This window comes from Kogia breviceps, chromosome 18 (assembly GCF_026419965.1).
Source record: "Kogia breviceps isolate mKogBre1 chromosome 18, mKogBre1 haplotype 1, whole genome shotgun sequence".
Taxonomy (NCBI): domain Eukaryota; kingdom Metazoa; phylum Chordata; class Mammalia; order Artiodactyla; family Physeteridae; genus Kogia; species Kogia breviceps.
The window spans coordinates 13,137,313-13,165,172 of record NC_081327.1 but is presented as its reverse complement, the minus strand read 5'-3'; the positions used below and the strand labels follow the sequence as shown (position 1 = coordinate 13,165,172).

The 27,860-nt window shown below is 41.8% G+C and overlaps 1 protein-coding gene across 11 annotated transcripts; it reads right to left on the bottom strand.

Moving 5' to 3' along the window:
- Nucleotides 1-821: 821 nt before the first annotated feature.
- Nucleotides 822-27,860, bottom strand: ZFP30 (ZFP30 zinc finger protein). Of its 11 annotated transcripts, XM_067019123.1 has the most exons (10): nt 24,796-25,107; nt 24,501-24,655; nt 22,845-22,933; nt 20,582-20,652; nt 18,814-18,974; nt 16,681-16,733; nt 15,080-15,167; nt 11,941-12,067; nt 10,851-10,949; nt 822-4,628 (listed from the first exon to the last, which is right to left on the bottom strand). In XM_067019123.1, the coding sequence occupies exons 7-10, from the start codon at nt 15,086-15,088 to the stop codon at nt 3,259-3,261; spliced, it is 1,605 nt and encodes a 534-aa protein (XP_066875224.1). In that variant the 5' UTR covers nt 15,089-15,167; nt 16,681-16,733; nt 18,814-18,974; nt 20,582-20,652; nt 22,845-22,933; nt 24,501-24,655; nt 24,796-25,107; the 3' UTR covers nt 822-3,258. The 11 variants fall into 11 exon arrangements, with proteins under 11 accessions (XP_066875224.1, XP_066875228.1, XP_066875223.1 ...); XM_067019127.1 differs by lacking the exons at nt 22,845-22,933; nt 24,501-24,655; nt 24,796-25,107 and adding an exon at nt 27,599-27,860; XM_067019122.1 differs by lacking the exons at nt 22,845-22,933; nt 24,501-24,655; nt 24,796-25,107 and adding an exon at nt 21,177-21,493 and having other exon boundaries at nt 20,582-20,743.

Genomic DNA, 27,860 nt, shown 5'->3' with positions numbered 1-27,860 from the left:
AGAATGGTCTTTACTGTCCATATTTCTACCAACATTTTGTTCATGATTATTATTTCCTAAGACTGAGGTTTTCTCTTCAGCTCTCCTCTTTTCTGAGATTTCACCAGAATCACCCTTAACATCCGTTATTTTTTGCATGCACATCAAAACTCTTTTCAGCCTTTATCCACTCACTATTCAGTTCCAAAGCCACTTCCATGTCTTTTACATTAGTACCCACTTCTAGTACAAATTTGTCTTATTCAGCTTGGGCTGCTATAACATGGTACCACGTAGCTTGTAAACAAATTTATTTCTCACAAGTTTGGAGGCTGGAAGTCTGACATTAGGGTGTTAGCACAGTTAGTTTTGGTGAGAAACATCTTCCAGATTGAAAACTGTCATCTTCTCGTTGTATCCTCCTCACATGGCAGAAGAGGGTGAGAGAACTCTCTGGGATCACTTTTATAAGGGTACTAATCTCATTCAGAAGGGCTCCACCCTCATGACCTAATTATCTCTTGACAGGCCCCACCTCCTAATACCATCACGTTGGGGGTTAGGATGTCATCACATTTTAAGGAGACATATTCAGTCCATTGCAAGGCCCAAATGGTTTCACTGGAATAGTCTACCATTCAAAGAATAATTAATATCAATTCTACACTACTTCTTCCAGAAATTAAAAGGAGGCAACATTTCCAAACTCACGTTATGAGGACACCATCAACCTGATACCAAATGAGACAAAAATAGAACAAAACTATAGACCAGTATCCTTCATGAATATAGATGCAAAAACCCTCAACAAAACATTAGTAAATCACAGCAATCACAGCAAGTACAGCTATATATATATATATATATATTTAAAGTACACACCAGAGACAAATGGAGTTTACTCCAGTGATATAAAGCTTAATCAACATTTGAAAATCCATGAAGGTAATCCATCATATTAACAGAGTAAAAAAAAATCATTCTATTATATCAATTGGTGTATATTTCAAGTAGAATTTCAAGGAAATAGAGGGTTCATGACAGTGTTTACAGGTAGCAAAGGGTTCTCAAAGTTATAATGGGCCTGAGAGGGGAGAAAACTCAAATATGTGGTACTGTCCTGAAAATGTCACCCCAGGGTAAAGATAAAGCCAACTTTCATCCTTTCTGTGAAACAGAGTGGCTTCTAAGAATTTCAAACTCGTTTTTCCATAATAGCCTCACAGGGAACCAATACAGAGAAGAGCCTGTTGATCTTTTCTGATTGAATGAACCCTAATAAAAATCATAGAAAACACAGTCTTAAAGAGAATTGTACTACTTGAAGCACTGCAAGCTTGAACTTAGTGGTAAACAGTATAAAGCAAAAAAAGGCCTTTGGATGCCGAGACATCTACAGGCTAAAAACAGTCTGAGAAAACTACTCAGCTGTAAACATAGGCAACGTTTTATGAAGAGAAGAAAAATAATTCAGCCTGACTCAGTATAGAACCAGAGACCTCAGTGTGTAAACATGCTGCTACTTGGGAGCAGAGACATACTTAAATTGGGTTCTGTATTATGCAGTAATGCAATCCACTGAATATCACAGCTTCCCAACAACAGCAGAGAAATGCTGTGAGAAACTGGCCTGTTAGATATTTTTTTAGAACTAGGTATTCAAAACCTCCTGTGTTTTTTACACTTAACACCATCTTAATTTGTACTAACCACCATTCAGGCTCTCAATAGCTCAATTTTAAGTGCTCAACATGTTGCTAGCAGCTACCTTATCAGATAATACAGTTCTATTCCATTAATTTCCACAAGTAGTTGTAATTGCTCTTTTTACCCACTCTTGAAATATGCGAAGTACTATGGGACAGGCACTACAACAGATGTAGCATTAGGTGAACTAGATAAAATCTGGATCCTCAATCTTCATTTCCCAAATACATTATAGCACATTTAATATCCCTGTGTGTAAAACTTTAGCAACATCCTTAAATTCTGATATGTAGCCATTTACAAACATCATTCACTTTAAGTGGGTTATAATTTCACAGATATTTTATCTTTAAAAAAAATTACGGAAAATTTAAAATACATGAAAATAGAGAAAAGAGCAAAAACAAAATAAGCAAAAACCACGCACCTGACTCATCTTACCATGATTTTGACAAACAAGTTATCCGCTTCACTTTTCTTTTGCATGAGCATTTTAAAGGTAATTCTAGACATATCATTTTATGTCTATAAACTTGCTAATTTATCTCTAAGACACTTTTACATAAACACAATGCTATTTGTACATCTAACAAGAACATTAATTCTTAATATTATCTAATACTGTCAATAGTCCCATTTCCCCAACTGTCATAAAAATGTCTTTTTTACACTTGTTCAACATGTGATCTAAAATGAGAACCACTCATTCATTGCATTTGATTGATACATCTCTTAAGACTCTTAATATCTAAGAGTTCCACCTCCCTTTTTTCAATCCATTTTATTGGTTGAGAAGCTGTCATTACTCTTGTAGAATTACCCACATTTTAGATTTGTCTGCACCTTGTTGAATCATGTAATTTGTTCTTGTTTCCTGAATTTTCTCTAAACTGTGAGTTAGATCTTGATGCTTTAACTAGATTCTGGTTCAGTATTTTTTGTCAATGGTATGTCTTACTGTATCATATCAAGAGGCACAAAATGTTTTGTCCTATTTTTGATGAGATTAAAATTGATCAGTGGGTTCAGATGTTGTCAACCTGATCTATTCACTAAGAAGTTGACATCAACCATTCACCTAATGGTCTTAACACCTCTACTGAGAATTGTGCCTAGATCCATTATCTCATTATGTCCTGTAAAAATCTCTAATAAAGAACTTTACCTCATCAACTTCTAGTTGCCTTGAAATATAGTTTATACAGGAAATGCAGGCTAAATCACATTTCCTTCCTTTTATTTATCAATTTCCAGAATGAGCTGGTACCCTGGCAACTTCCATAGGTATACTGTACAGATGAAAGAATAGAGGTGATAACAGGTAAGATCAAAAGCTTTTCCACATTCACTCCTTTAAGAGAGTTTCTTTCTAGAATTTCCTAAAGTTTAACACGGTTTGAATGGTGATGAAATATTTCTATATATTCATTAAATTAACCTGTTCTTTTAAAACCTCTTATTTTAATTTTGAGCATGAAGCAAAAGGGATTCCTACATTCAAACACTTTTCCTCCAGAATTTATTTTCTACTGCTCCTTAACACAAAATTCACAATGGATGGCTTTCTAATAATTATTTAGTGACCTTATGAACTCGCTGATGGTAAGTAAGATGTGAATGTTGTCTAAATGCCTTCTTACATTCCTTACATTTGTATGGTTTCTCACCAGAATGAATTCTCTGATGCTGAATAAGTGATGAATGGAGTCTAAAAGCCTTTCCACATTCCTTACAGTCATAGGGTTTCTCACCAGTATGAATACTCTGATGTTGAGTAAGTTGGGAGAGCAGTCTAAAAGTCTTCTCACATTCCTTACACTTATAAGGTTTCTCACCAAAATGAATGCTCTGATGTTGAGTAAGTTGTGAGAACAGTCTGAAGGCCTTCCCACATTCCTTACAATCATAGGGTTTCTCTCCAATATGAATACCCTGATGTGAAATAAGTTCTGAGTAACGACGAAAGAACTTCTGACATTCCTTACATTCATAAGGTTTCTCACCAGTATGAATTCTCTGATGGAGAGTTAGATGATAGGCACGACTAAAGGTCTTCCCACATTCCTTACAATCATAGGGTTTCTCGCCAGTATGAATTCTCTGATGGAGAGTAAGTTGTTGCCGCACTCTAAAGGCCTTCCCACACTCCTTACAGTCATAGGGTTTCTCACCAGTATGAAGTTTGTGATGTACTCTAAGGCCTGTACTACACAGAAAAGCCTGCCCACATTCCCTACATTCATAGCATTTCTCAGCAATATTAAGTCTTTGATGTCGAGTAAGGTGTGCATATTGTCTAAAGGTCTTCCCACATTCCTTACATTCATAGGGTTTCTCACCAGTATGAATCCTTTGATGGAGATTAAGTTGTCCTCGCACTCTAAAGGCCTTCCCACATTCCTTACAGTCATAGGGCTTCTCACCAACATGAATTCTCTGATGTACACGAAGATCTGCACCACATGTAAAGATTTTTCCACATCTTTTACATTCAAGGAGTTTGTCAGAAGCATGAATTCTCTGATGTCGACTAAGGTGGGCACACTGTCTAAAGGCTTTTCCACATTCTTTGCATTCATAGGGTTTCTCACCAGTATGAATTCTCTGATGGAAAGTGAGTTGCTGGCGTACTCTAAAAGCCTTCCCACAATCCCCACATTCATAGGGTTTCTCTCTATTGTGAATTCTCTGATACAGAGTAAGAGATGTGCGTTTTTTGTTCTTGGGCATTTTTTCAGAGGTGGTTTTTTTCACTTGCCTGAAATACGCCTCCTGAGGACCCTCTTGTCCCTCAAACTTTTTATATTCACAATCTTTCCTGAAAAAGGAATCTTCAAGGCCACAACTTCTAATTCTTTGCATTATCTCCCACTGAGATACATTCATTTCACAAACATCCTTTACTTCAAATAACTTTTTAGTGTCATATCTGGATTCCAAATCTGAAAGAAAATAAGATAAACACATGCTATTTTCTTATTCTAGAAAAAGTAAACAAATAAGCAAATAAAAATTTTATAACAGGAAAGAAAAGAAAGTCCAGTTGAAGAAAATGTGCTTAAAAACTCTTTAAAAATCATGTAGCTTGAAAAAAGCTAAGAGAAATAAAGAAAATGAGTTAAGACCAGATAATTCAGAAGCAAATCAAAGTCTGAGATTGCTATCTAAACTTTTTAATGATTTCTCTTTATAATAAGGATACAGTAGAAACACTTTATTATGAATAACATGGCCTTTGTTTACCAAAAGATGTCATCTCAAGCTACTGCCCCCTTTACACCCTACATCTGTCACACTTACCTCCTTTCAGTTGCTAAAATATGTTACAATCTTTCCATTTCTTAGAGCTTCTTACTGGCTGTTAAATCTCCCAGGAATGCTGGCGGGCTCTCCACATGGTTGGGTTCCTTTCACCCTTTAGGTATCATGATAAAAGTCAGAAAAACTACCTGTGCTGACTTCATCTAATTTATATCCTTTATCTTCTATCCCAATAACTTGTTCCTTGCTTCTTAACACTTTTTTCAATTCTGCTGTGGTATATTCATTAACTTTCCCAGTTTTTATTCTATTTTCTTACCTTATGATTCCCCAAGGGCAGAAACAATCTTTCACTTATCACTGAATAACAAACCCAAAGCACACAATAACTATTAATTATTAAATTTCTATAATTAGTTAATAGTAAAAATGTATATTTTGCCTTGCCTCCAATCTTACACCTTCTTTTTAATCACTTCCTATAGAGATGGGAAACAAAAGCACATCTAAGTTATCTCAATCAAATACATACATGGAAAAATTTCTGTACACCTGATCATCCTTCCAATGGCCTCTCCACTTTCACTTGCAGATATCTCCACTTCAGTTCATTTTCTACTTTGCATACTTGTGAGTGAACCTCACTTTCATGATCAAGGTAATAAAAGGTTCTACTTATTTATCTTCATTTGAGTTTATTAACTATATGCACTATGTTACAAATATTCAACCTGTTTTGTTCCTTCATACCCTTTCCTATATTCCCCCTGAAGTCTTCATAGCCAATGCCATTTAGGTACTGCCTAAAAATATATGAGTGATTTTTCAATCACAGCAACAGGTTTATAAAAGAGTAACATGCTAATGAAATTCTGAGCAGAGAGGTATTTTTCTCAAATGTATATTTTCTCAAATTTTTTGAAATAAGATTTCAATATTTTTCAAAAAGAAAAAGGTTTTTTTTTTTTTTTTTTTTTTTTTTTTTTTTTTTTTTTTTTTTTTTTTTTTTTTTTGTGGTATGCGGGCCTCTCACTGTTGTGGCCTCTCCCGTTGCGGAGCACAGGCTCCGGACGCGCAGGCCTAGCGGCCATGGCTCACGGGCTTAGTTGCTCCGCGGCATGTGGGATCTTCCCGGACCAGGGCACGAACCCGTGTCTCCTGCATCGGCAGGCGGATTCTCAACCACTGCGCCACCAGGGAAGCCCAGAAAAAGGTATTTTTAAAAAATCTACAATACAACATTATTCTTAATATGCCCAAACTGGAAAGAATCCAAGTGTTCATCAACAGAAGAATGACAAGGAAAATTAAGATATGTGGACACAATGCAATAAGAGCAATGAGACAAATTGTAACAGCAATGAGAATGAATAATCTACAAGTACACACAACAACATGGATCATTCTCACAAACATAATGGTGAGAAAACAAAGCCAGGCATAAAAGAATTTATACTATTCCATTTTTATAAAGTTTGAAAACAGTAAAACTAATCTATGGACTTGTTAAAAGTCAGGCTAGTAGTTAACTTTGGTAGGGAGGAATGACTGGAGAAAGTTAGGAGGGAGCTTCTGATATACTACTAAAGCTCTATTTCTGAATCAATGTGTAATTACTTTGTGAAAATTCAGTGAGCCACATATTATAATTCTGTATTTTTTATATCTATTTATATCTCAATAAGTTTACTTTAAAAAGGATATACTAAAAAGACGTTAAAAGGCAACAATGATTTAAATAGTGTAGATAATTTGTGAGCAGAGACAAAAAAAAATGAATGGCACAGAAAATACTCCCATGAAATCTGAGTGTCTTTCTCCATGCTTCCCTCTCCCTTCCCTCTCTCCTGTTCTCCTTCCTTTACTCCTCTCTTTCTCCCCCTCCCTCTCTCTCCTCCTGTCTGTCTGTCTCTATCTCCCCATTCAAGAAAGCAATATAAAACTATAACAATTTTGTAGAAATTTGGGGGAAAAAAACAATTTAAGGTCTCATTAAGACAAATAAGATATAAATGATATATAAAATGAACAGTAAATAGCTAGTCATAACAGTAGAAAATAAGTAGGCTGGTACAAAAGTATGACAGTTGTTATTAAGATGGTGATTTCAAAGGATTTACTTGCAAATTAAAAATTAAAAACCAGTGATCTAAAGGAAAGTCACAGTCAAAATCAAAAGTGAAGGCCCAAACATTTGTAAGAAAAATGAGAAAGTGTATACAGCAGAAAAGCCCATACAAACTGTATAAGAAACATTAAACAATAGAAAAAGTAATGGAATAAAGGAAGTGAGTAGAAAATGCACAAAATAAAAGTATAAACAAACTTAGGGCAAAATGTCCATTATTCACTCATAAAAAACAAAGTAGAAGTTATTAAACTTATCCTATAGAATTTGAACATTTTAATTTAAAGAAAAAAACAAAACATTCCCAGTGTGGATATGGTGAACCTGAGACTCTTATATGGCTTCCCCACCTAAATGACATGTCAGATTAAGACCTTGGCACGCTGAACATTCTCATCTAGGAGACTATACTACAGTTGACCCTTGAACATAGGGGTTAGAGGGGACAATACCAACCCCTCCCCCACCCCCCACTGAAAATCTGTGTGTAACTTTACAGTTGGACCTCCATATCCGCAGTTCTGCATCCACAGATTCAACCAACCTCAGGTCATGCAGTACTGTAATACACATTTACTTTATAAAACCCATGTATAAATGGACCCATGCTGTTTAAACCCATGTTGTTCAAGGGTCAACTGTATAAACAACTGAAGTGTAATCTTAAGATTTCTGTAAAAAGTCAGCCATAATTGTTCCCAAATTTGTTTATGCCAGTTCTTTCCCCTTCAAGAAACTGAAAGACAACCATTTCTATCTATGAAAACCAGGTTCAGTACTTTGCAAGTTCTGGCTAGGGATGCACATTGCATTGTTCTCAAAATAGGCATGAGTGAGAAAATAGTAAAGATTGATGGGAAATGTAAAAAGTCATGAAGGATTCTGTACACAGTTTGCTTTACAAGTATCTTTAGATTCTTGTTCTACTTTAAATAAATTGAAACTGGAAATAATAGCCTATGTATTATATGTGTGATTTAATCAAGAAAAAATTGATTGGACCAACTCTAAAACAAAAGGCCAAACTAAATATCAAAAGACATATATAAAATATTTAACTTCTCAAAATTAATAAACCAAATATTAGTTTGTATTCTACTGAATCAAAGGACTTTATTCTAGAAAATAATGCTAATGTGAAAGCAAAATATTAACCCATCTTAAAGCAAGGTAAAAGGAGAAATATTATTTCTATTTGCAGGATACTAGCTTTAATTAAAAAGAAAATATGAAGTAAATTACCTGTTCATAGAGTTAATTAGTTTCCTGAGATATGATGTCTTCAATAACTTTTGCTGATACAAGAAGATACAGATACAGAATATTTATGACAGAGGCAGTTTTAGGCACATTAACACCAGGGTAAATGCATCCAGAGATCTGTAAATGTTAAAACCCTATAACCACAGAACTGTACTTCTGAAAATCAAAACAAATCAAATATGGGGTTGGCCTAAAGGTTCATTCTGGTTTTTCCATAAGATGTTATGGAAAAACCCAAATGAACTTTTTGGCCAACTCAATATTAAATAATCCATACTGAATTCCAAATAACCTTCACATTCTGCTGATAATTTTACTGCTAATTTCATCAAGGAATCAGAAGCAATTTAAAGAAAAATGTTATTCTCCCCTTCACCACGTTATCCAACCAGTGTCTTATCATATGCATCGGTTTTCCTTCATAAGTTGACTCCTACTCCTATCCATTTACTGAAAGTCATTGCTTACAGAATTCCCTCTCTCTACTCCATCAATTTTCCTCTTTGAAATCATTCCCTTCAGCCTATATACATGTTCTAATACCTCATCACATCTTAAGATACTTTCCCTGTACCCCATGTGTCTGCTTTTATGGCAAAATTCCTCCAAGAGTTATATATATTTATTTTCATCACTGCCTCACTTCTCACTTTCTTTTCCTTTCATCTCCCAGTAACTTTAAAAGAAACAAAATTTTATTATAGAGCATATCTGACCTACACAAAAGGAGAAGAGTAAATATAAATGTCCATGTATCTATGGACCAGCCTCAGCAACCACCATGCAAGCCCAGTACTGGCCTATGCAGACCCTAATCCACTCTCCTCACATTTTCTGAAGCAAATCCCATAATCTAATATTTTTTGTAATCACTTCAGGATGTATCTCTAAAAAGATTTAAAAAAATAATCATAAAACCATTATCCAAACCTGAAAAAATGAACTGTAATTCTTTAAGAACATCAAAAATCAGTGTTCACACTTCCAATTATCTCATACATAACATTTTAAACAATTTAAAAATAATAACTGATCCAAAGTCCATAATGTACAATGGTTGACATGTCTTCTACATATCTAAAACCTACAAACTGTCCTATCTTTAAAAAATATTTATTTATTTATTTATTTATTTATTTATTTACAGCCCCGTTGGGTCTTTGTTGCTGCACACAGGCTTCCTCTAGTTGCAGCAAGCAGGTGCCACTCTTCGTTGTGGTGCACGGGCTTCTCATTTCAGTGGCTTCTCTTGCTGCAGAACATGGGCTGTAGGAATGCAGGCTCAGTAACTGTGGCACACGGGCTTAGTTGCTCCGTGGCATGTGGGATCTTCCTGGACCAGGGAACGAATCCATGTCCCCCGCATTGGCAGGCAGATTCTTAACCACTGCGCTGCCAGGGAAGTCCCTCTCCTACTATCTTTTGACTTGCCTTACAATTTATTTGTTGAAGAACTGTTTTTGACCCTATAGCATTTCTCATATTCTGAATTTTGCTGACTATATTCCCAAGGTATAATAGAACATGCTCCTCTATTTTCCTCCAATAAATTGCTGGCTTTAGAAGCTCCATTAGACTTAGGCCCACTTCATAGGTCATACTGTATCCTTTCATTCACCCCTTCATTCATTGTCTCTATTTCTGTGATGCTATCAGCATTGATGTTCAGTGCCTAGATCCAATAGCTCACTATGGGTTCCAAAATGATAATATTCTATCATTCTTCATTTATTCACTGAATACGTTTATTAAGAAAAACATCCCTCCATCTATTACCTATTGGTACAGTTCTTACAAGGAAGACAAGATAAATGCTTCTTTTTTCCTTTAAATTTATGCTTTCCAAATAAGTTAGTTCTCTAGTAGTTTCCAATGGTGAAGAATCTGCTGTTAGTATCATTAACAATTTATAGAATTAAGCATGTGGTAGTTTATGTGGTTGCAATACATTGTAGTTATGTATACATATGCTCAAATGATTCCATCTTTGACAAGTTGAAGAGCCTCTGCCAAATGGTTCCTCTTCCCTGACCACCCTATCTAAAATTACCCCATTAACCCATCATAATTCTCCATATTCTTATCCTACTCACTTTTCTTTGTAATAGTTAATCAATTCATGATATTTAGTAATCCATTTGTTTATTTGTATGATTACCCTACTACAATGTAAACTCCATGAAAAGAAGGCAATGAAGAAATACATACATAAAAGCCAAATACAAAAGATGAGCTAGAAAGAAATTAGATGCAAAATACAGGTAAAATGGTGGTCATTGGTGAAGAAAGCTTTCTCCCACTGAAATGAGAAAGAAACATGACAGTGAAGAAAGAAGAGGTAAATGGAAGTAAAGAAGAAATTTCTTTGGTGGATCAGACTGAAATCTAAGTTTTCTTCCTAGGTTTCAGGTCTCTCCTTCATAATCAACATGTAAGTGGTGTGTTTCCTTCCCAACCAGCAGGAATATGCCATGCCACAATAGCTTACCTTTCCTTATTAGCACTTACTCACCTAGGCTCCATCTTCTTTTCTCATCCCTCACAATCATCCAGGGTTCTTTCCCTTGCTCTAACAGAGTAATCACATCTGGTTTAGAAATGGAACATCCTCCTTGAGAAAACAATACAGAAAGGATATACCTGACTAACCCTTCAGAACAAAGAAGAGTAAATGAACAGAAAAACATTGATATGAGAGTTACTTCAGGATCACAAGAACAGAGAGATAGGAACAGTGCCTTATTTTAATTGCCAATTCATACAGCCTCTGTCTCTTGAGGAAGTAATCATTGAGAGCACTGGTTTCAAATCCTGCCTCTGTCACCTGAACAACTTATAGCCTCAGTTTTCTCAGTTGGAAAAATAATATATACCCATACGTAAATAATATATAATAATATATAAAATAATACATAAAAATATATAAAATAATGTATACCATTATTATAATAATGTATAGGATTGTGTGAGGTTTGACTTAATAAACAAAGTGCTTGGATGAGTGCCTAGTACATAGTAAGCACTATACATGTTTATTAGGTACTATTTTTGCTTTTCTTTCAATACTTTGCTAAGAGGAATATAGTTTCTTGCCAGTATCTTCATCCAATGTTAAATGCAAAGTTCATATATTTTAAACTTTTAATCATAAATCAATTAAACGATAATGTTTGTTGTAATAAACTGAATGTGTCCACTTGAGTTTTAACAAACTACTGATTTAACCCAGTATCATATACATTGTATAAGCTTTTTCAATAGGTATGTAGAGCCAGACACCTCTGTCTTCCTACTTACATTGCAGGTAAGTTAATAGATCATAGACCATCTACAGCAGTATGAAACCAGATTTCTTGAAAATGGTTTTGCTCTGAGTGTCTAAGAATTTATATCAAACTGTCATTCAAGAGAAGCAATTATGAAAAAGGCAAAGGAAAATGTAAACGTCACTGATTTATGGGGAAGCTAAAGGTGCTATTTAATAGTTTAATAGCTGAAGGTGCCTATTCCCAAACTACAAAGCAGATATTTGGCTAGTTTTTAGGATAGCCCTGAAATTCAGTCATGTGAATTTCTACATTACTTGACACAGATAAACTTACCCAGTGACACCAGGTTGCTATAGTTCTCTAATATCACATCTCTGTACAAATTCCTCTGATTTGAGTTCAGACATTCCCACTCTTCCTGAGAAAAGTCTACAGTTACATCCCTGAACATCACCAAATCCTGAAATGACAAACCCATGTTTTATTTGTAAAATTATTTATTTCTGAATAGGGCCACATGCCACATATTGTCACTATTTGTATATCCTTCCCCTTTCCCTACTTTTTAAAAACAATTCTTTCAAAAAGTAATTAACTCAAAGATTGTACAAAAACAGGCCATGGGTTGAATCTGGCTCACAAGCTATAGTTTGCCTACTACTGCTACAGACGAAGCTTCCTATATAACTGTGGGATACCTAATTTTACTTATTTCCAGATACGTTCAGGTAATTAATCAGTTTCACTAAATTGTAGCAATATTTTCTTTGATCAGTCTCCAACAGCAAAAGAAATAAAAGCAAAAACAAACAAATGGGACCTAATCAAACTTAAAAAGCTTTTGCACAGTAAAGGAAACCATCAATCTTCTGTTGATGGGCACAAAAGGAAACAAAACGAAAAGACAGCCTACCAAATGGGAGAAAATATTTGTTAATGAAGTGACCAACAAGGGGATGATATACAAAAAATACAAACAGCTCATACAACTCAGTACCAAAAGAACAAACAACCCAATCAAAAATGGGCCGAAGATCTAAATAGATGTTTCTCCAAAGAAGACATCCAGATGGCCAATAGGCACATGAAAAGATGCTCAACATCACCAATTATTAGAGAAATGCAAATCAAAACCACAATGAGGTATCGCCTCACACCAGTCAGAATGATTATCTTCCAAAAGTCTACAAATAATAAATGCTAGAGAGAGTGTGGAGAAAAGGGAACCCTCCTACACAGTTGGTGGGAATGTAAATTGGTGCAGCCACTATGGAGAACAGAATGGAGGTTCCTTAAAAAACTAAAACTAGAGCTACCATATGATCCAGCAATCCCACTCCTGGGTATATATCTGGAGAAAACAAAAACTCGAAAATACAAAAATTTGAAAAGATACATGAACCCCAACGTTCATAGCAGCACTATTTACAATAGCCAAAACATGGAAACAACTCAAGTGCCAATCAACAGAAGACTGGCTTAAGATGTACAACTGAATGCTAGCCATAAAAAAGACTGAAATTTTGTCATTTGCAGCAACATGGATGAACCTAGAGAATAGCATACTAAGTGAAGTAGTCAGAGAAAGACAAATACTATATGATATCATTAATATGTGTAATCTAAAAAAAAATACAAATGAATTACATATAAAACAAACTTATGCTTACCAAAGGGGAGGGGGAGGGAGAGAGAGGGAGGGACAAATTAGGAGTACTAACAAGTACAAACTACTATATATACATAAAATAGATAAGCAACAGGATTTACTCTATAGCACAGGGAATTATACTCATTATCTTGTAATAACCTATAATAGGATATAACCTGAAAAAAATAATTGAATCACTTTGCTGTACACCTGAAACTAACACAATATTGTAAATAAAAAAGAAAAGAATTTCACAATTAATTGAAATAGTGTCCATAAAAATACTGCTAGCAACGGGCCTAAAAAAAATAAACGTGATTTACTCTAGGGACTTCCCTGACGATCCAGTGGTTAAGACTCCACACTCCCACTGCAGGGGGCACGGGTTCGAAACCTGGTTGGGGAGGCAAGATCCCACATGCTGCAAGGTGTGGCCAAAAACAGAAATGTGATTTACTCTAACCTCTTTCCCTTTAAGGGTTAGAAAAAGATAATCGATGGAATTTTTTCCCCCCAGATGAACCATAAAATCTCTATTTTTAAAAAGTAGAGTTTGCACAAAATTAAAGAATGTCTTCCAGACCCAATTTCATCACTATATGTATCAGTAGCACTTTCCCTTATTACAACAAATCTTTTATTGAATATTTTAAACTTATTATAAAATACTCCACTTAATAGATATGTTGGACTTAATGATTCTACTTAGATTATTTCTATACTCTTAAACATATTCAATTATATTTACAATTTAGGTTACACAAAATTTCTAAAGCTACAATGTCCAATATGCTACCTTAGACATGTGGTTACTAAGCACTTGAACTGTAGCTAGTACAAATTTAGATGTGCTGTAACTATAAAATATACCCCAGATATTGAAGACTTCAGAGAAAAAAAAAGTGTAAAATATCTCAATAATTTTTATCTTGATTACATTTTGAAATGATAATATTTTGCTATATTGGGTTAAATAAAGCATTAAAATTAACTGCACGTTTCTTTTTAAAATGTGACACTAGATAGAGACTTCCCTGGTAGCACACTGGTTAAGAATCCGCCTGCCAATGCAGGGGACACCGGTTGCAGCCCTGGTCCAGGAAGATCCCACATGCTGCAGAACAACTAAGTCCACGTGCCACAACTACTGAACCTGCACTCTAGAACCCTTGAGCCACAACTATTGAGCCCATGTGCAGCAACTACTGAAGCCCACGTGCCTAGAGCCTGTGCTCCGCAACAAGAGAAGCCACTGCAATGAGAAGCCTGCGCACCGCACTGAAGAGTAGTCCCTGCTCGCCAAAAAACTAGAGAAAGGCCCGTACGCAGCAATGAAGACCCAAGGCAGCCAAATAAAATAAAATTAATTTGAAAAAAAATTTTTAAATAATAAAACATGACACAAAAGATTACATATGTGCCTTGCATATTATTCTCTACTTATTATGAGACTGACATGTGGCCTACTGTGCTAATAAGGCACTCATTTTGTATTTTTAATACTGGACAGTGTTGCTCTAAAGTGTTCTCCAATCCTGAGAGTCTCCTAACAGTTGTCTCCCTCTAGGGACTTCATTTCTGCTTTATCTCTGCTCTAGACAAAGACTGAACACACAGGAAACCTTGAGTAATTTTGTCAATTCACACAGAAAGGGGCACACAGGAGGGGCCAGGCTGGCTCCATCCTTCACTAGAGTGGGAGCAACTAGGGAAAAGCTGTTGGATGGGGCTCTGTTAGCAAGTTTTGGCATAACTAATGAAAATGTTTACATAACCTGAAAAAAATTACAGCATTTCAAATAGAGAGAAATATCAACTTACATGAGCCATGATTTCAGATTTGCAAGAAACTGGTTAGTTTTTCTCAAGGGTCATTTGCTGGAGAAGCAGAGTCCACAGAAGCTAAGAGCTGGGGGAAGAATATGAAGCCATAAGAACAAAATTGCCTCACAGCTCCCAAATTTTAAAAACTCACACCACTTTTCCATTCCTACATGCAACACCCCTCTACCCGCCCCTCCCAACACACAAACAAGTGATGAAAGGTAAGAGGTAATTTAGACAAATACATGCCCTCCCCAAAATGACAGGAAAATCGTTGCACAAGGATAGACATAGAGCAGACTGCTCTGCACGGAAGGACATATCCAGCCATTTTAGCAGGAGAGATTCCAGTTACTTCCCCACCCCAGCAAGGCTCATCTGGACCTGAGCATAGGCTGTCCAGAACTGTCCTGAGCAGAGCCATCTCCCCTCGTTCCCACCTTCCCCAGCTGAGAAGTGGCTATACCATCTAAACCAGAACTTCCTTCTGAGAGTCAGGAATCTGACTTGCCTCCCTAACCCTGAAGGCAGAAAATAGTACAGACAAGAATTTCCCAAACTTTGCCACACACTGGAATCACCAGCAGATCTTTAAAGTATACTGATGCCTAACTCCCATCCCCCAAACATTCTAATTTAATTAGCAGGGAGTGTGAACTGGGAATCAGAATTTTTAAACCTTCCCCAAGTGATCATAATGGGCAGGTTTGGTAATCAAACTTTGTATGCATCAGATCACCTGAAAGGCTTATTAAAATACAGTTTTTAATACAGCAGGCCCCCACTCCTCAAGGTATTTACTAGGTCTGGGGTTGCGCTTGAGAATTTGCCTTTTGAAAAAGTTCCTAAGTTGATACCAATGCTACTGGTCCAGATGTCACAATTTGAGAATCACTTGCACAGATCATGCCTAGCAGTTTTTATAATGGCAAGGCTGTACTTGTACACTGGGATCCCTTCCTCAAGGCTGAACTATCTTTCCCAGAATCCTCAGAGCTCACTGTTCACCATTTTCCTATTAAGAATCATCAATACTGCCTACATGATCTCATTTAACAACCCAATTCTCTTGGTATCCAGGCTGAGGAAAAGTGAATTTGTAAAAGTGACTACAGATAATTCTCTAGAAAGTGGAAATAACCCACTAGTTAAAACTGACTAGTAACTAAGGAGTTGCATTTAAAGGAATTTGATTAGCAGATTTTAAAAATTGATAATACTTCAGAGTATCACTAAGACTGTGGAGAAATGGACACTTGTGGGATGAAGTAGAAAGAATGAAATGATATGTGGAAAATGGTTATAATGGGACCAAAAAAGCCAGAAAGAACCTAAATATCCTTCAACAAGATTAAATAAATTATCATGCATTCACACAACAGAAAACTAAACACCCACTAAAAATACAAAGGTAAAATTCTTATTTGATGTCATGGAAAGATGGTCACTACATATCGTTGGGAGAAGAAGATAGGTTAGAAAAAAGTACTGTGTGTGATTCTATTTTTCCCAAGAAAACTACATACATATGCATACATGTATTATGAGTGTGCATGAAAGTCTGTGGATGGACTTGGAATAAAATTTTATCATGTTACCTCTACTGGATGGTATCCCAGGTGATCTTTATTTTGTTCTCCTCTGGAGTCTCCTAATTTTTTAATCAAAAAATTTTAAATTTGTATCACTTGTACCTGGCCATAAATTTAAAACAGCCCTACAAGGAATATCACAAAAAGCCCTACAAGGAATATCACAAAAAGCCCCAACAATTCCATCCCTGCTACTCTTTCTCCCATCTTCCAAATCTAGAGGCAACAATTTTCACCTCTTTTGGCTTTTTCTTTTGTTATTTAAACACCATATATTCAAATAACATGCTAATATTGCTACTTCTGAATTTTCAGTTTTAACCATTATCTACTGACTTCCTACTATGGAAAACATAGTTCTGGCTGTCTTTTACCCACCCATCTCCCACTGCATGTATGCGTAGCTCCATCTCCCTAATCCTTCCAATATGGTTTTGTTCTATTACAGGGTAAATGGATATTCAGTTTCCATTATTATGACTATGTAAATACCATTTCCAACTGAGCTATACTGTATAATTAGATTATTTCGCCTTCCTTTCCCAAGTCTTCTCTGAATTTAAGATAATTTTTGTAAGATTATCATTAATTCATTTCTCAAACTCTCACTCAAATGAAGGATCAGGAAGATGAAGCTTCTGGCATAAAATAGCAGAACTGTCCATTTCATATTCTAAGACTCTTTCAGAAATTCAGCCAAATACTTCAGAGTTATCACCTGTACCCCAACTTGGCACAAGTCAATGCCATATTCCTAAATGTTCCTCCCTCTGAAATCCCACGTGACCTTGAAGTGAAAAGCTGATTAAGTAATAGGACCTAAGAAAGGCTGTTTAAGGAATTGCTTAGGAAGTTTTGAACGTCACTTCCCAACAACTGATTTCTTAATTTATAAAACATCCACAAAATAGAATAATAAAGAAATCATTAAATGGTAAGTTTTAGAAAACTGTTAAGGAATGGAAAATATCCAAGAAACACATAAAAAAATCAGTTTAAAAAATATATAGGGCATCCTTGGTGGCGCAGTGGTTGAGAGTCCGCCTGCCGATGCAGGGGACACGGGTTCGTGCCCTGGTCCAGGAAGATCCCACACGCCGCGGAATGGCTAAGCCTGTGAGCCATGGCCGCTGAGCCTGCGCTTCCGGAGCCTGTGCTCCAAAACGGGAGAGGCCACAACAGTGACAGGCCCGCGTACAAAAAAAAAAAAAATATATATATATATATATATATATATATATATATATATATATATATATATATATATATATATGATTAGATTTTTTAACCTGTTAAAGTGAAACATATCAATAGATGGAGAAAATCTCATTATTTCAATTCTGGGATTTTAAAATTAGTTTTAAATTTAATTAAGTCTCTCAATTTGCCATCTCTATCTTAAGAATTATAAATACTTATAAGATTTCTCAGATCAAAGGGGATCACTGGGATTTCACCTTTCTCCATAGATCCATGAAGGTATTACAAAATCAATGAGAGTACTGAATTCCTCTCTTAAATGAAGAACTAAAGGTCTTGGTTTCTTTCAAATTTTCAATTAATGTTATGCTATTCAGAAATAAAACCATATACAAAACCACAATGCTTGTAAAAATATTTTGGGAAAAATATGCTCTAAATATTAATAGTGGGCTTCCCTGGTGGCGCAGTGGTTGGGAATCCGCCTGCCAATGCAGGAGACACGGGTTCGTGCCCTGGTCCGGGAAGATCCCACATGCCGCGGAGCGACTGAGCCCGTGAGCCATGGCCGCTGAGCCTGTGCGTCCGGAGCCTGTGCTCCGCAACGGGAGAGGCCACAACAGTGAGAGGCCCGCATACCGGAAAAAAAAAAAAAAAAAAAAAAAAAAAATATTAATAGTGATTATTTCTGGATGTTGGGACTATAGGTAATTTAAATTTTCTTCTCTTTTAGGTTTCTTAGTTACTAAATATTTCACAAGCTTTGCATTAAGTACATTATCAGAAATTTTTTTTTAAAAAAAAGCTATTCCCATTAAAAATAATTTTTTAATGATTTGGGAAGGTGGGTACCTTATAGTCATTAAAAAACCTGATTAAATAGGCCTGCATAAGTGGTAACAACAGGGAAATCAATGTCACTGAAAAAATCATTCTTACCAGTTCTTCAATGTTGTAGTTCATTAACACCCAGAGATCCTTCTGTGAAGGATCACAAAGCTGGTTCGTGACATTTCCAAAGATTAAGAGACGGTATGCACAGCAGACAGAAAAAAATGCTTATTTCACAGCAGCTGCTCAGTCATTTGAGTTAACTCCTCCTGCATGCCAACGAATAACCAATTATTAAATCCTTGCAAAAGATCTTGTTAATCCTTACCTTAGCGTTCAGGACACATATATAACTTAACAATTAAAAAAAAAATTTTTTTCAGAACAATAAGTACTTCCCAATATTACATTATATGGTTTTTTCTTATGACTTTACAAACATAATCTTTATTATCGCATAACATTCCATCACATGTATGGACTGTGAGTTACTTAACCAAATTGCTAGATACTAATTTTTTAAGATTATCCCAAAAGTCATTCCCAGTTATCCCAGACTTTGATTCTAAACCAGTGAGAATCAATCTTGTTGGGTCTTATACAACTCTGATAATATGAAATGATAGACTTCTCCCAAATTACCCACTGACAAATATATACAATATTTCTTTACATATCTCAGATTTTTCTTGTCCTGAAAACTTATAAACAGTCCAAAGACTTCATATTAAGAATCCCTGTTCTGGTCCACTTGAGCGGGATTCATTTTCCTGCTTGCAAGTATTCATCCTAATTAACTTCACGTTTCCATTATTCTTGCGAATACAGAAAGCTGATAGGGAAAGACTAAGAATCATCACTAACAGCAACCGCTAATATTAATTAAGCACTCTTCTAATGTGCCAGATAATCTTCTAAGAGCTTTAACGGATATTAATTCAGGTAATCTTCAAAACAACCCTGTGAGGTATATAATAATTCCGATTTTACATATTAAGAAACTGCAACACAGAAAGACTGCCCAAACTCACTCAGATTTAAGTGGTTGTCAGGATTAAAACCCTCTAGGTTCAAAATTTTCAACCACTGCACACACCTCTCTTCCTCTATCCAAAGACATACCCAAAACAAACTACAAACTTTCAGTTATAAAATAAAGAAGTTCTGAAGACCTAATGCACAGCATGGTTACTATAAATAATAATAATAATGTATTATAAACTAGACGTTTGTCAAGAGAGTATATCTTAAGTATTCTCGTCACACACACAAAAAAAGGTTAACTAAGAGAGGTAATGGATATGTTAATTAGTCGGTGTGGTTAGCAATTCCATTCCACAATGTGTACATTATATCAAAACATCATGTTGTACACTTTAAATATATACAATTTTTCATTTGTGAAAAATAAAACAAACTCATGCTACCAAACCTCTAACTACATCAGGCTAGTACCCAAAATTTCCACTCATGGATTCCCTTGGGGAAAAAAAAAAATCCCCACTCCTACACCGTAATAATTACAGATGTCTAAAGCCCTAAACTACTACTCAACAAATCACAGTCAAAAAGAAAACATAAACGTTAACTTCCAATAGGGCTATTTCCATCATTAGAATCCTTGGAAAAGCTGTGCTCACAGAGCAACTTAATTTATAGCACATGGTTAACTAACTGCAGAACTGAATTAAGTGGGCACTAGAATGGGGAATCTATAAATTAGGTCCCTGCCCTTAATGAGGTAGGGAAATCCTCAGGCCCAAATCAATAAGTAGATCATTTTTAAGCAGGATATTCCAAGGGAAGAAAATTTAAAAATCCCGTGTCCTGAAAACCAAATGCATTTCACGGAAACAAAGAAGCAACAGAAACTCACAAAGAACCTGGCTTTTAGAGCTGCAGCAGCGATTCGGTTCACTTCACAGGCCTCCTCTGGAGACTGACGGGCTGGGGAAGCAAACCGGGTTCATTACACCGCAGGCGTTTCTCGTCTCGGTCAACAAACGTCCACGCCCCCTTGACCCTCGCTACCTACCACCTGCATACACAATGGAAACAGGGAGACGGAAGAAGGTCCTTGGTCACCCGTGTCCGGGTTCGCTGCTCTGGGTCCGCTGTAGCTCCGACACCACAACCGCCCACGCCCGGGGCGGCCCACCGCGTCTTTGCCAGGCACTTTCACCCAGAGGCTCCACCTCCCACTTCCCTCCCAGACCTTTCCCCTACGCCCGGGCCTGGGTAGGTGAAGGGAGGAAAGTGAAGCGCAGGACCTCCGGGTCGCGCATTACAGAACAGGCCAGGGAGGCGCCCGATTACCGCCGCCAGAGCTTAACCCCGCGGCGCCCGGTCTCAGAACTACAAGCCCTCACTTCGGAGGAAACGCACAGAACCTGGCCTGTCCCGCGCTCGTTTCCTTCAGAAGAGAAGCGGCCGCCTCTGAGCCTGCCTCACCGCCCTCAGGCCTCGCCTACCTCGGAGGACAGCACAGCGTTCAAGTCTGCGGCGCTGGATCTCCGGAGACTTCCTTCTCAGTCCCGGGTGCGCAGGCGCGCAGGGGGCGGGGGCAAGTCCCCAGGCTCCTCAGCGCTTGGACAGACGGATGGGGCCAGATCCCCGTGGGGCGGGGCAGGCAGAGAAACAGGGTTTCCTAATAGGCCGGCTCCCCGCCTGTAAAGGTGACTTTGTGTGTGACCCATGCTATCGAGCTGACCTGCTCCCCTATTGGAACTGTAGTCCAAAATCAGAGCAACTGTATATTCCGCCTTTTCTCACATGGTTCTTGGCTCTGCAACTGGCGCAGGCCCGGAGCTCCGCCCCCACCCACGAGAGTCCTGCCCTCAGGCTCCTGGGAGGTGCTGTTTCTTGCGGGCTGACTTGTCTCTGAGCGGTGGGCGAGACCTTGGCTGGTTGGTTGGTTGGCTGGCTGGCTGGCTGGCTGGCAGGCAGGCGCAGGCGCGGGCCGTGTCCGGTGCTCTAGGAAGGGCCTGGGGCCTAGGTCTTCCAGTGGTCCAGCAGATCGACAGACGGAAGGAAGGATGGACGGATGCACGACTCGGTGGAAGGTTGGAGGAATATGCGGACGGACTGTTGGGGCCCCGCAGAACGGAGGAAAGCCCTGCCGAGGGGCGTCAAGGGGAGGGGAGGGGAGAGGAGAGGGGAGGGGAGGGCAGGGGAGGAGAGGGGCGGGGAGGGGAGGGGAGGGCGAGGAGGAGGCGGGGAGAGGTTGGGGGCCGAGCGTGGAAGAATGGCGGAAAGAAGGGGCTTTCCACCGTTTCCTGCAAAGCAATGGAAGAGGCAACGAACCCGCCCAGTGTGACGCCAGGGCACGGGCGGCCTCTGCCCATGTCCAGCGGAGGTACCGCTCTCTCTCCGGGTCAGTGGATTTCCCGGCGACGTGACCGTCATTTTGAGCGGGGACATGGGGATCTTCATGCCGCAAGCCGCCTCACCACGCATCAGATTCGAAGCCGCCACCCTCTCTCCATACAAAGGACTCCATCACCTCCCACCTAGATCCGGATCTGGGTCCACTTGACGTCTCGCCACCAGCTCCAGCCATCAGTGTTGGGGGGCAGTGGGTCAAAGTTGTCGACACAGGCTCTGAGATCCGGGACGTCAGTAACGTGAGGAGAGGAAGGCTGGCGTACCCTCCGTACTTCCCGCCATCTCCCTCTGTCCTCTCTCTCCTTTCCCGTCCCTACCCAGCTCACCGGAGTTGAAGCCAGCCCTCCAAATGTGTGAGCGCCGCGGGGCACGGGCTGGGGGTGGAGTGGGAGGCTGAGCTCACAGTAACTAGCAGGTTTGCTAAGGATTGGGTCTGTTGGGCTCTAGGGATCCGGAGCGCCCTTTGTCGCTTGGCAGGTACAGGTGAAAGCCGTGTCCGGTGGTCTCTGAAGGGCCTGTGGCCTGTGACTTCCAGTGGTCCAGTGGATGGATGGATGGGATGAAAGCAGTGTTCCCATACTGGGGTACAGGGAAGTCATGCTGGCTCGGACATGTTTTCTATGCTAACTACAACAGCCTGTTTTGTGGCCTCTTAAACATACATTGTATATGGGCTTTAATCGTTAAAGCAAAGCGTGCATCGTCCAGAAATAAAGACGTGCTTTTTCAAGATACAAATAAGATGCCTCCCTTACCTGGACACCAGTGCTACTACTAGTCGTCCGATGAGAAGGCTCCTTCGGCAGGCGCCAAGGCCATACTGATTTGCGGTCTATGTGCTCATCTGTCTCTTTTGGAAACAAGAAGACAAGGAATGGGCCCCTGACACGACAGAGGTTCTTTGCCCTCACATATAAAACTAGGCTGAAAGTCATGCTTCTCCAGAGCAGTTCCTCCGACCCCTGTGAGAGGCTGTCTCCCGCGCTCGAGTCCTCAGTTTGGCTCCGGTAACTCTTTGCTTTTCCTATTATGGATTCTCTGTTGATGACTATCCTCATCAGATGGATGTATGGTTCAAAAAGCAAGAAGGACTGTCGGATGAGTAGATGGACGGATTGCTGGGGCTCCCAAGAGTGGAGGAAAGGCCGGCCAGGGTCAGCCCAGGCTTACCAAGCGGGATGGAGTGGGAGGGGGGCGGGGGGGGGCGCTGAGAAGTTGGGGGCTACTTGGGAAGAACTGCGCGGAGTAGGGCCTTGCATGACATCCCTGTGAGGCACTGGGAGAGGCAGAGGCAGGGACCCCCGTCTCAGCCACCACCCCAAACCAGTGTGGCACCAGGGCATGGGCCTCCTCTGCCCACGTCGAGGGGAGGTACCACTTTCGGGGTCAGTGGATTTTCTGGTGACACGACCACAGTTCACATTTCCAGCAGGGACTCTGGGATGTTCCTAGCCCCCGCCTCACCAGATGACATCCCACACCCTCCTCCCATTTGACACCATTCCCACCCATGCCGATCCAGATTTGGATCCACAGAGGTACCCGGCGTGCCTCGGTCTGGCCACCAGCTTTGGCAGCCACCGGCGGAGACGGTGGCAGACGCCCAGAGATCTAGGATGCCCGGAACCTGAGGACAGGAGGGCTGGTGCACCTTCCCTACATCCCTCGCTGCCCTCCGTCCTCCTCTCTCCCCTCCCTGGGCTCTGACACCCAGCCTCCTACCGGTGGTGGAAGCCTGCCCTCCAACCAGGCGGGTGCGACAAACGCCTTGCTTGCCCCGACTTTCCCGTTTGTTGCCCTGCTGGGTTACTCAGCAAACGGGGCCTGGGCTCTGCGTGATGCGGGCGCGCCCTCTGGCGTCTGGCCGGCCTAGGGGCAGGCGCCGCCTGCAGCCCCTGTGCCTTTGGAAGCCCGGGCCCTCATCCTCCAGTGCGTCCAGCGCATAGGTGGAAGCAAGGATAAATGAGCGGATGGAAGGACGCAAGGAAGAAAGGGAGGGAGGGAGGGAGGAAGGAAGGCCGGCAGGCAGGGAGGAAGGAAGAAGGAAGGCTACATACATGGATAGTTGCGGAGTGCAGAGTGCAATAAGGCCAGGCCGGGCTAGGCTGAGCAAGCAGGATCAGGAGCCTAGTGGTGGCGTCCCTTTGCTCAGGTCAATCTTCAGTGTGTGCCTGGGACTATCCTGGAAGGGGGACTGCCCTGTGAGCTGGAGAGGGGACTGACTGTGGGCTTCTGGGGGGCTTTGCTCCCTCATGGGCTTCAGCACCTGCAGCCAGAGCCAGAGCCCAGGCCCAAGGAACTGCCGTGCCCGTGGAGGGATGGGGCTTGTCTGCGCAGCCCGGGACTCCCGGCGGTCCCCATTTTCCCTCCCCCACCCACCCACCACCTCCCAACCCCACCCCCTCCGTGACCTGGTGGCTCCGTGGCTCTGTCTGGCTGTGTGGCTCAGTGGGATTCTTTTTTCCTTCCTTATCGCTTTCCCTGCCTTCTCTTCAAATGTGCCTGACTTGCCATGCCCTGGGACCGTCACGTGGAAGGAAGCCCCTCTGCATCCTGAGAGGCACCGCTGCGCACACAGAAACACAAGGAATCTTTACGAGGAACTCAGGATACACTTGTAGGAACGATGCCAAAAGTCGTGCTCATGATGCGAATGCCCCAAATCCCGCCCCCACCCGAGCCCCCTTCCCCCAGCGCTCAACTCACCTAACCCGACCACAGTGCCGTCATCTGGAAGAGGAAGAGTCCCTTGGGCAAGGCATGATCGACTCGACTCCAACCTTCTGGAAAATTCACCACCACCGATCCACTTCCAGTTGAGCTGTGTGTTTTGGCCTACCAGCACTCCATCTGCTAGCTTCCGGTCTTCTTGCTGGGATGTAGGGACCCCGGCATGGGATGGGGGCGGTGGGGCTATCCTCTGCTGTTGGAAAGTGCTCTCTCTGGGTGTCTGGGGTTTGCTCATCCTGTCTGAAAGCTTCTGAGACCATGGGTTGGGGCTCAGCACCTTTCCTCCTGTGGTCCCGGATAGGAACTTCCTCATCGTGATCCCCTCTGGGGGTTCTCCTTGTGGTCCAAAGCACGGCTTGGGGTCACTATCAGTCCTCAAATCTCCAAACACCATCTCAGAGATGCACTCTCTGCCTCCCTCCTTCCTGCCCGCATCCCGATTCCACACCTGTCTGACTTGCTCTTTCTCTTCTCTGGGCTTGTGTGCGCTCTTCCGTCTTTTCCATGATTCTCTCCTACCCCTCCTCTGCAGTACACGCGTTCCATGGCACTGGGTTCGCTTTTCCTTCTTAACCCGCTTTTGGCTCAGGTCAGTGCTTCTGTGCTTGGGAAGTCTTGGCCATCCCCTATTTCCACTGCCTTGCTTTGTTGTTTTTCACCTCATCAAGGACGTTCCATTCCCGGTCCAGACTGGGCATTGCCTTTCTGCGTCTTGCACCTAGGACGGAATGTCTCTTCCTATGTCTTTCACCGTGATCCCCATATCCCAGGAAATGCACCGCATTCCCCTCTGCTTTCTGATGAGTTTTGGTAGACTTGCCTGGAAGTGGGTTGCTGCCGCCATCAGAACCTTAAACGCTGGAGGGCGCGGAACGAGAAAGCCTTTGAAGAAACTGAAACTGAAAATCACTGGTGCCTGGAAAAAACTGGCTTGTTGTTCCATTGTGGTTCTTTTGAGAAGAGCTAGAGGCCTCTCGTAATGATCACCACGATGGGGTTGGCAGTGGACTGACACGGAGATTTGCAGCGAGTGGCCGCCTCCCTCCCGCCCTCCCCGCACCCGTGCCCACCGGGGTATGTTCCTGCGTTGGGACTCAAACACAGCTGCCATCAAGGTGCAGACCCCAGGTACCCCACCACACCAAGTTCTCCTGACCCTTTGACCTAAGACACACATACACACACACACACACACACACACACACACACACACACACACACACACACACACACACACACACACACACACGGCGCCCTGCCCAGAATCGTACTCAGACAGGCATACCTGCCAACACACCTGGCTCTTACTACACTGTTGGAAGCCTGTCTTTTCTAGCTTCCTTAACATCTGCTAGCTGTCACAAGTGTGGTCTCAACAGTTCCCCTCTTGCACCTCTGTCGTCATTTTGGACCCCAGCCAAGCCTTGCTTCACCAGCACCCTTACTCTGGAGCAGTTCCAATCCGAATTCTTGACACACAACTCATAGGACTAACTATGGCCTGGGGGGTTTTGCCTTCAGAACCTTCCCCCGTTTTGTAGTGCAGCAGAACACCATTCAAGAGCCTCTTGAACGTGAGTCTCCCAGGCTAGCCTGCGGTCCTAGGAAGCTCCAGTGGAATGCCTCTGCCTCCATCGGGTCTTCTTCTCTGTACATCTGTTTCACCGTAGGCTTTGCCTGGTTTCTTCAAGAGAGGCACACAGGAGACAGAAATCTGTCAGCAGAGCCCCTACTTAGGAAAGGGTACTGGGTCCTGGCACGCCTCTGAGATGCATTCCTGATCGCCCCTGTTGCAGGAGGAAGGTGTCAGGCAACCAGTGTGCCTGAAAGAGAGCTAGGGTCCTTGGGGAGGTAGCACCCTCCTCAGCCTAGCCCGGGTACTTGAGGGAGGGTGGTGGTGGTGGGGTGTGTGTGTGGAAGAGATGGGTTAGGGGTGCTGGGGAGCGGAAAACGGCAGGGAGAAGGGGCTTCCGACACATTCCTGGAGGGCACTGGAAGAGGCAGGGTCCCCGCCTAGTGCGGGCCCTGGGCGTGGGGCTCCTCTGCCCAAGTCTAGGGGAGAGACCACTCTCAGGGGCCAGTGGATTTTTGGCAACAGACCATCCCTCGGAGCGGGGACTCGGGGATCTTCATCGTGCCCCACCTCGCCGCATTTCACTCTGCACCCCTCTCCCGCTGGCTGCAATTTCCACTCACCCCGAAACAGATCTGGGCCCGCAGACGTCCCCGCTGTATCTATCTACGCCTCACCACCAGGTCCAGCCGCTGTTGCAAAGAAGGCGACATAGGCCCAGATATCTGGGCTGTCGGTAGCCTAAGGAAAGAGGGTGCTGGTGCACCCTCCCTACTGTCCCCCAAGTGGTTGCCCCAGAACAATACCCCGGCCCGTCCCTCCAATGGCAACCACCTTGCCCCAGCCTTCAGCTGCAGAACCAAACCTCAGAAGGAGAGAACCGAAGAGAAAAATCAACATGTGAGTGCAGTTGTTGAAATCACCCTCTTGACCTCCCCTGAACCCGAGCCTCATTATTACGCTCCCTGGACGCCAGTTAGCCTGATGGGAGACACCTGACCATAGGGAAGGAGGGAAAAGAAGAAGATGGGACCACGGTTCCAGGGAGAACCCCGCCTCTTCCCAGAAAACCAATACCTATGCCTCCGCCTCACGAACGAACCCCACCTTTCAACTTCCTGCCTTGTGAGCCCCCGGAGGAGAAGTTGATTGGTGAGCCAAGCCCTTGACTCGAGCGTGTGCTGTTAGTATCTCAGCCTGGGTTACCTTGATGGCAGTCGGAATCCAACAGGGAAAGAATTTTCCCCGCTGAGGCACGGAGCTTCGGTTGGGCTGGGACCTAAGGGGAGGCGTCCATACGACCAATTCAGGAAGGCCGCCTCTCACCGTGGCCGCTCGGCCCTCCTCTCGTCCTTATTCTCAGACAAGCCGGCTGGTGGCGCTGAAGCCGCTCCTCCAGGCGCGCATGCGCACGTGACCCGGCCGCGGAAGGGGCTGGCTGCGCCTCGCGCACGGTTGCTAAGCGACT

Bases quoted from the DNA above. Each gene is read 5' to 3' on its own strand.
- ZFP30 (XM_059045041.2), bottom strand. From the start codon at position 12,085: ATGGGTTTGTCATTTCAGGATTTGGTGATGTTCAGGGATGTAACTGTA. The intron at 10,950-11,940 runs GTAAGTTTATCT...TGTTTTCTCAAG, and splicing joins TAGCAACCTGGTGTCACTGG to GAGGATGTTCCATTTCTAAA. The intron at 4,629-10,850 runs GTGAGTAAGTGC...ATTTTCTTTCAG, and splicing joins GAAAAGAAGATGGAGCCTAG to ATTTGGAATCCAGATATGAC.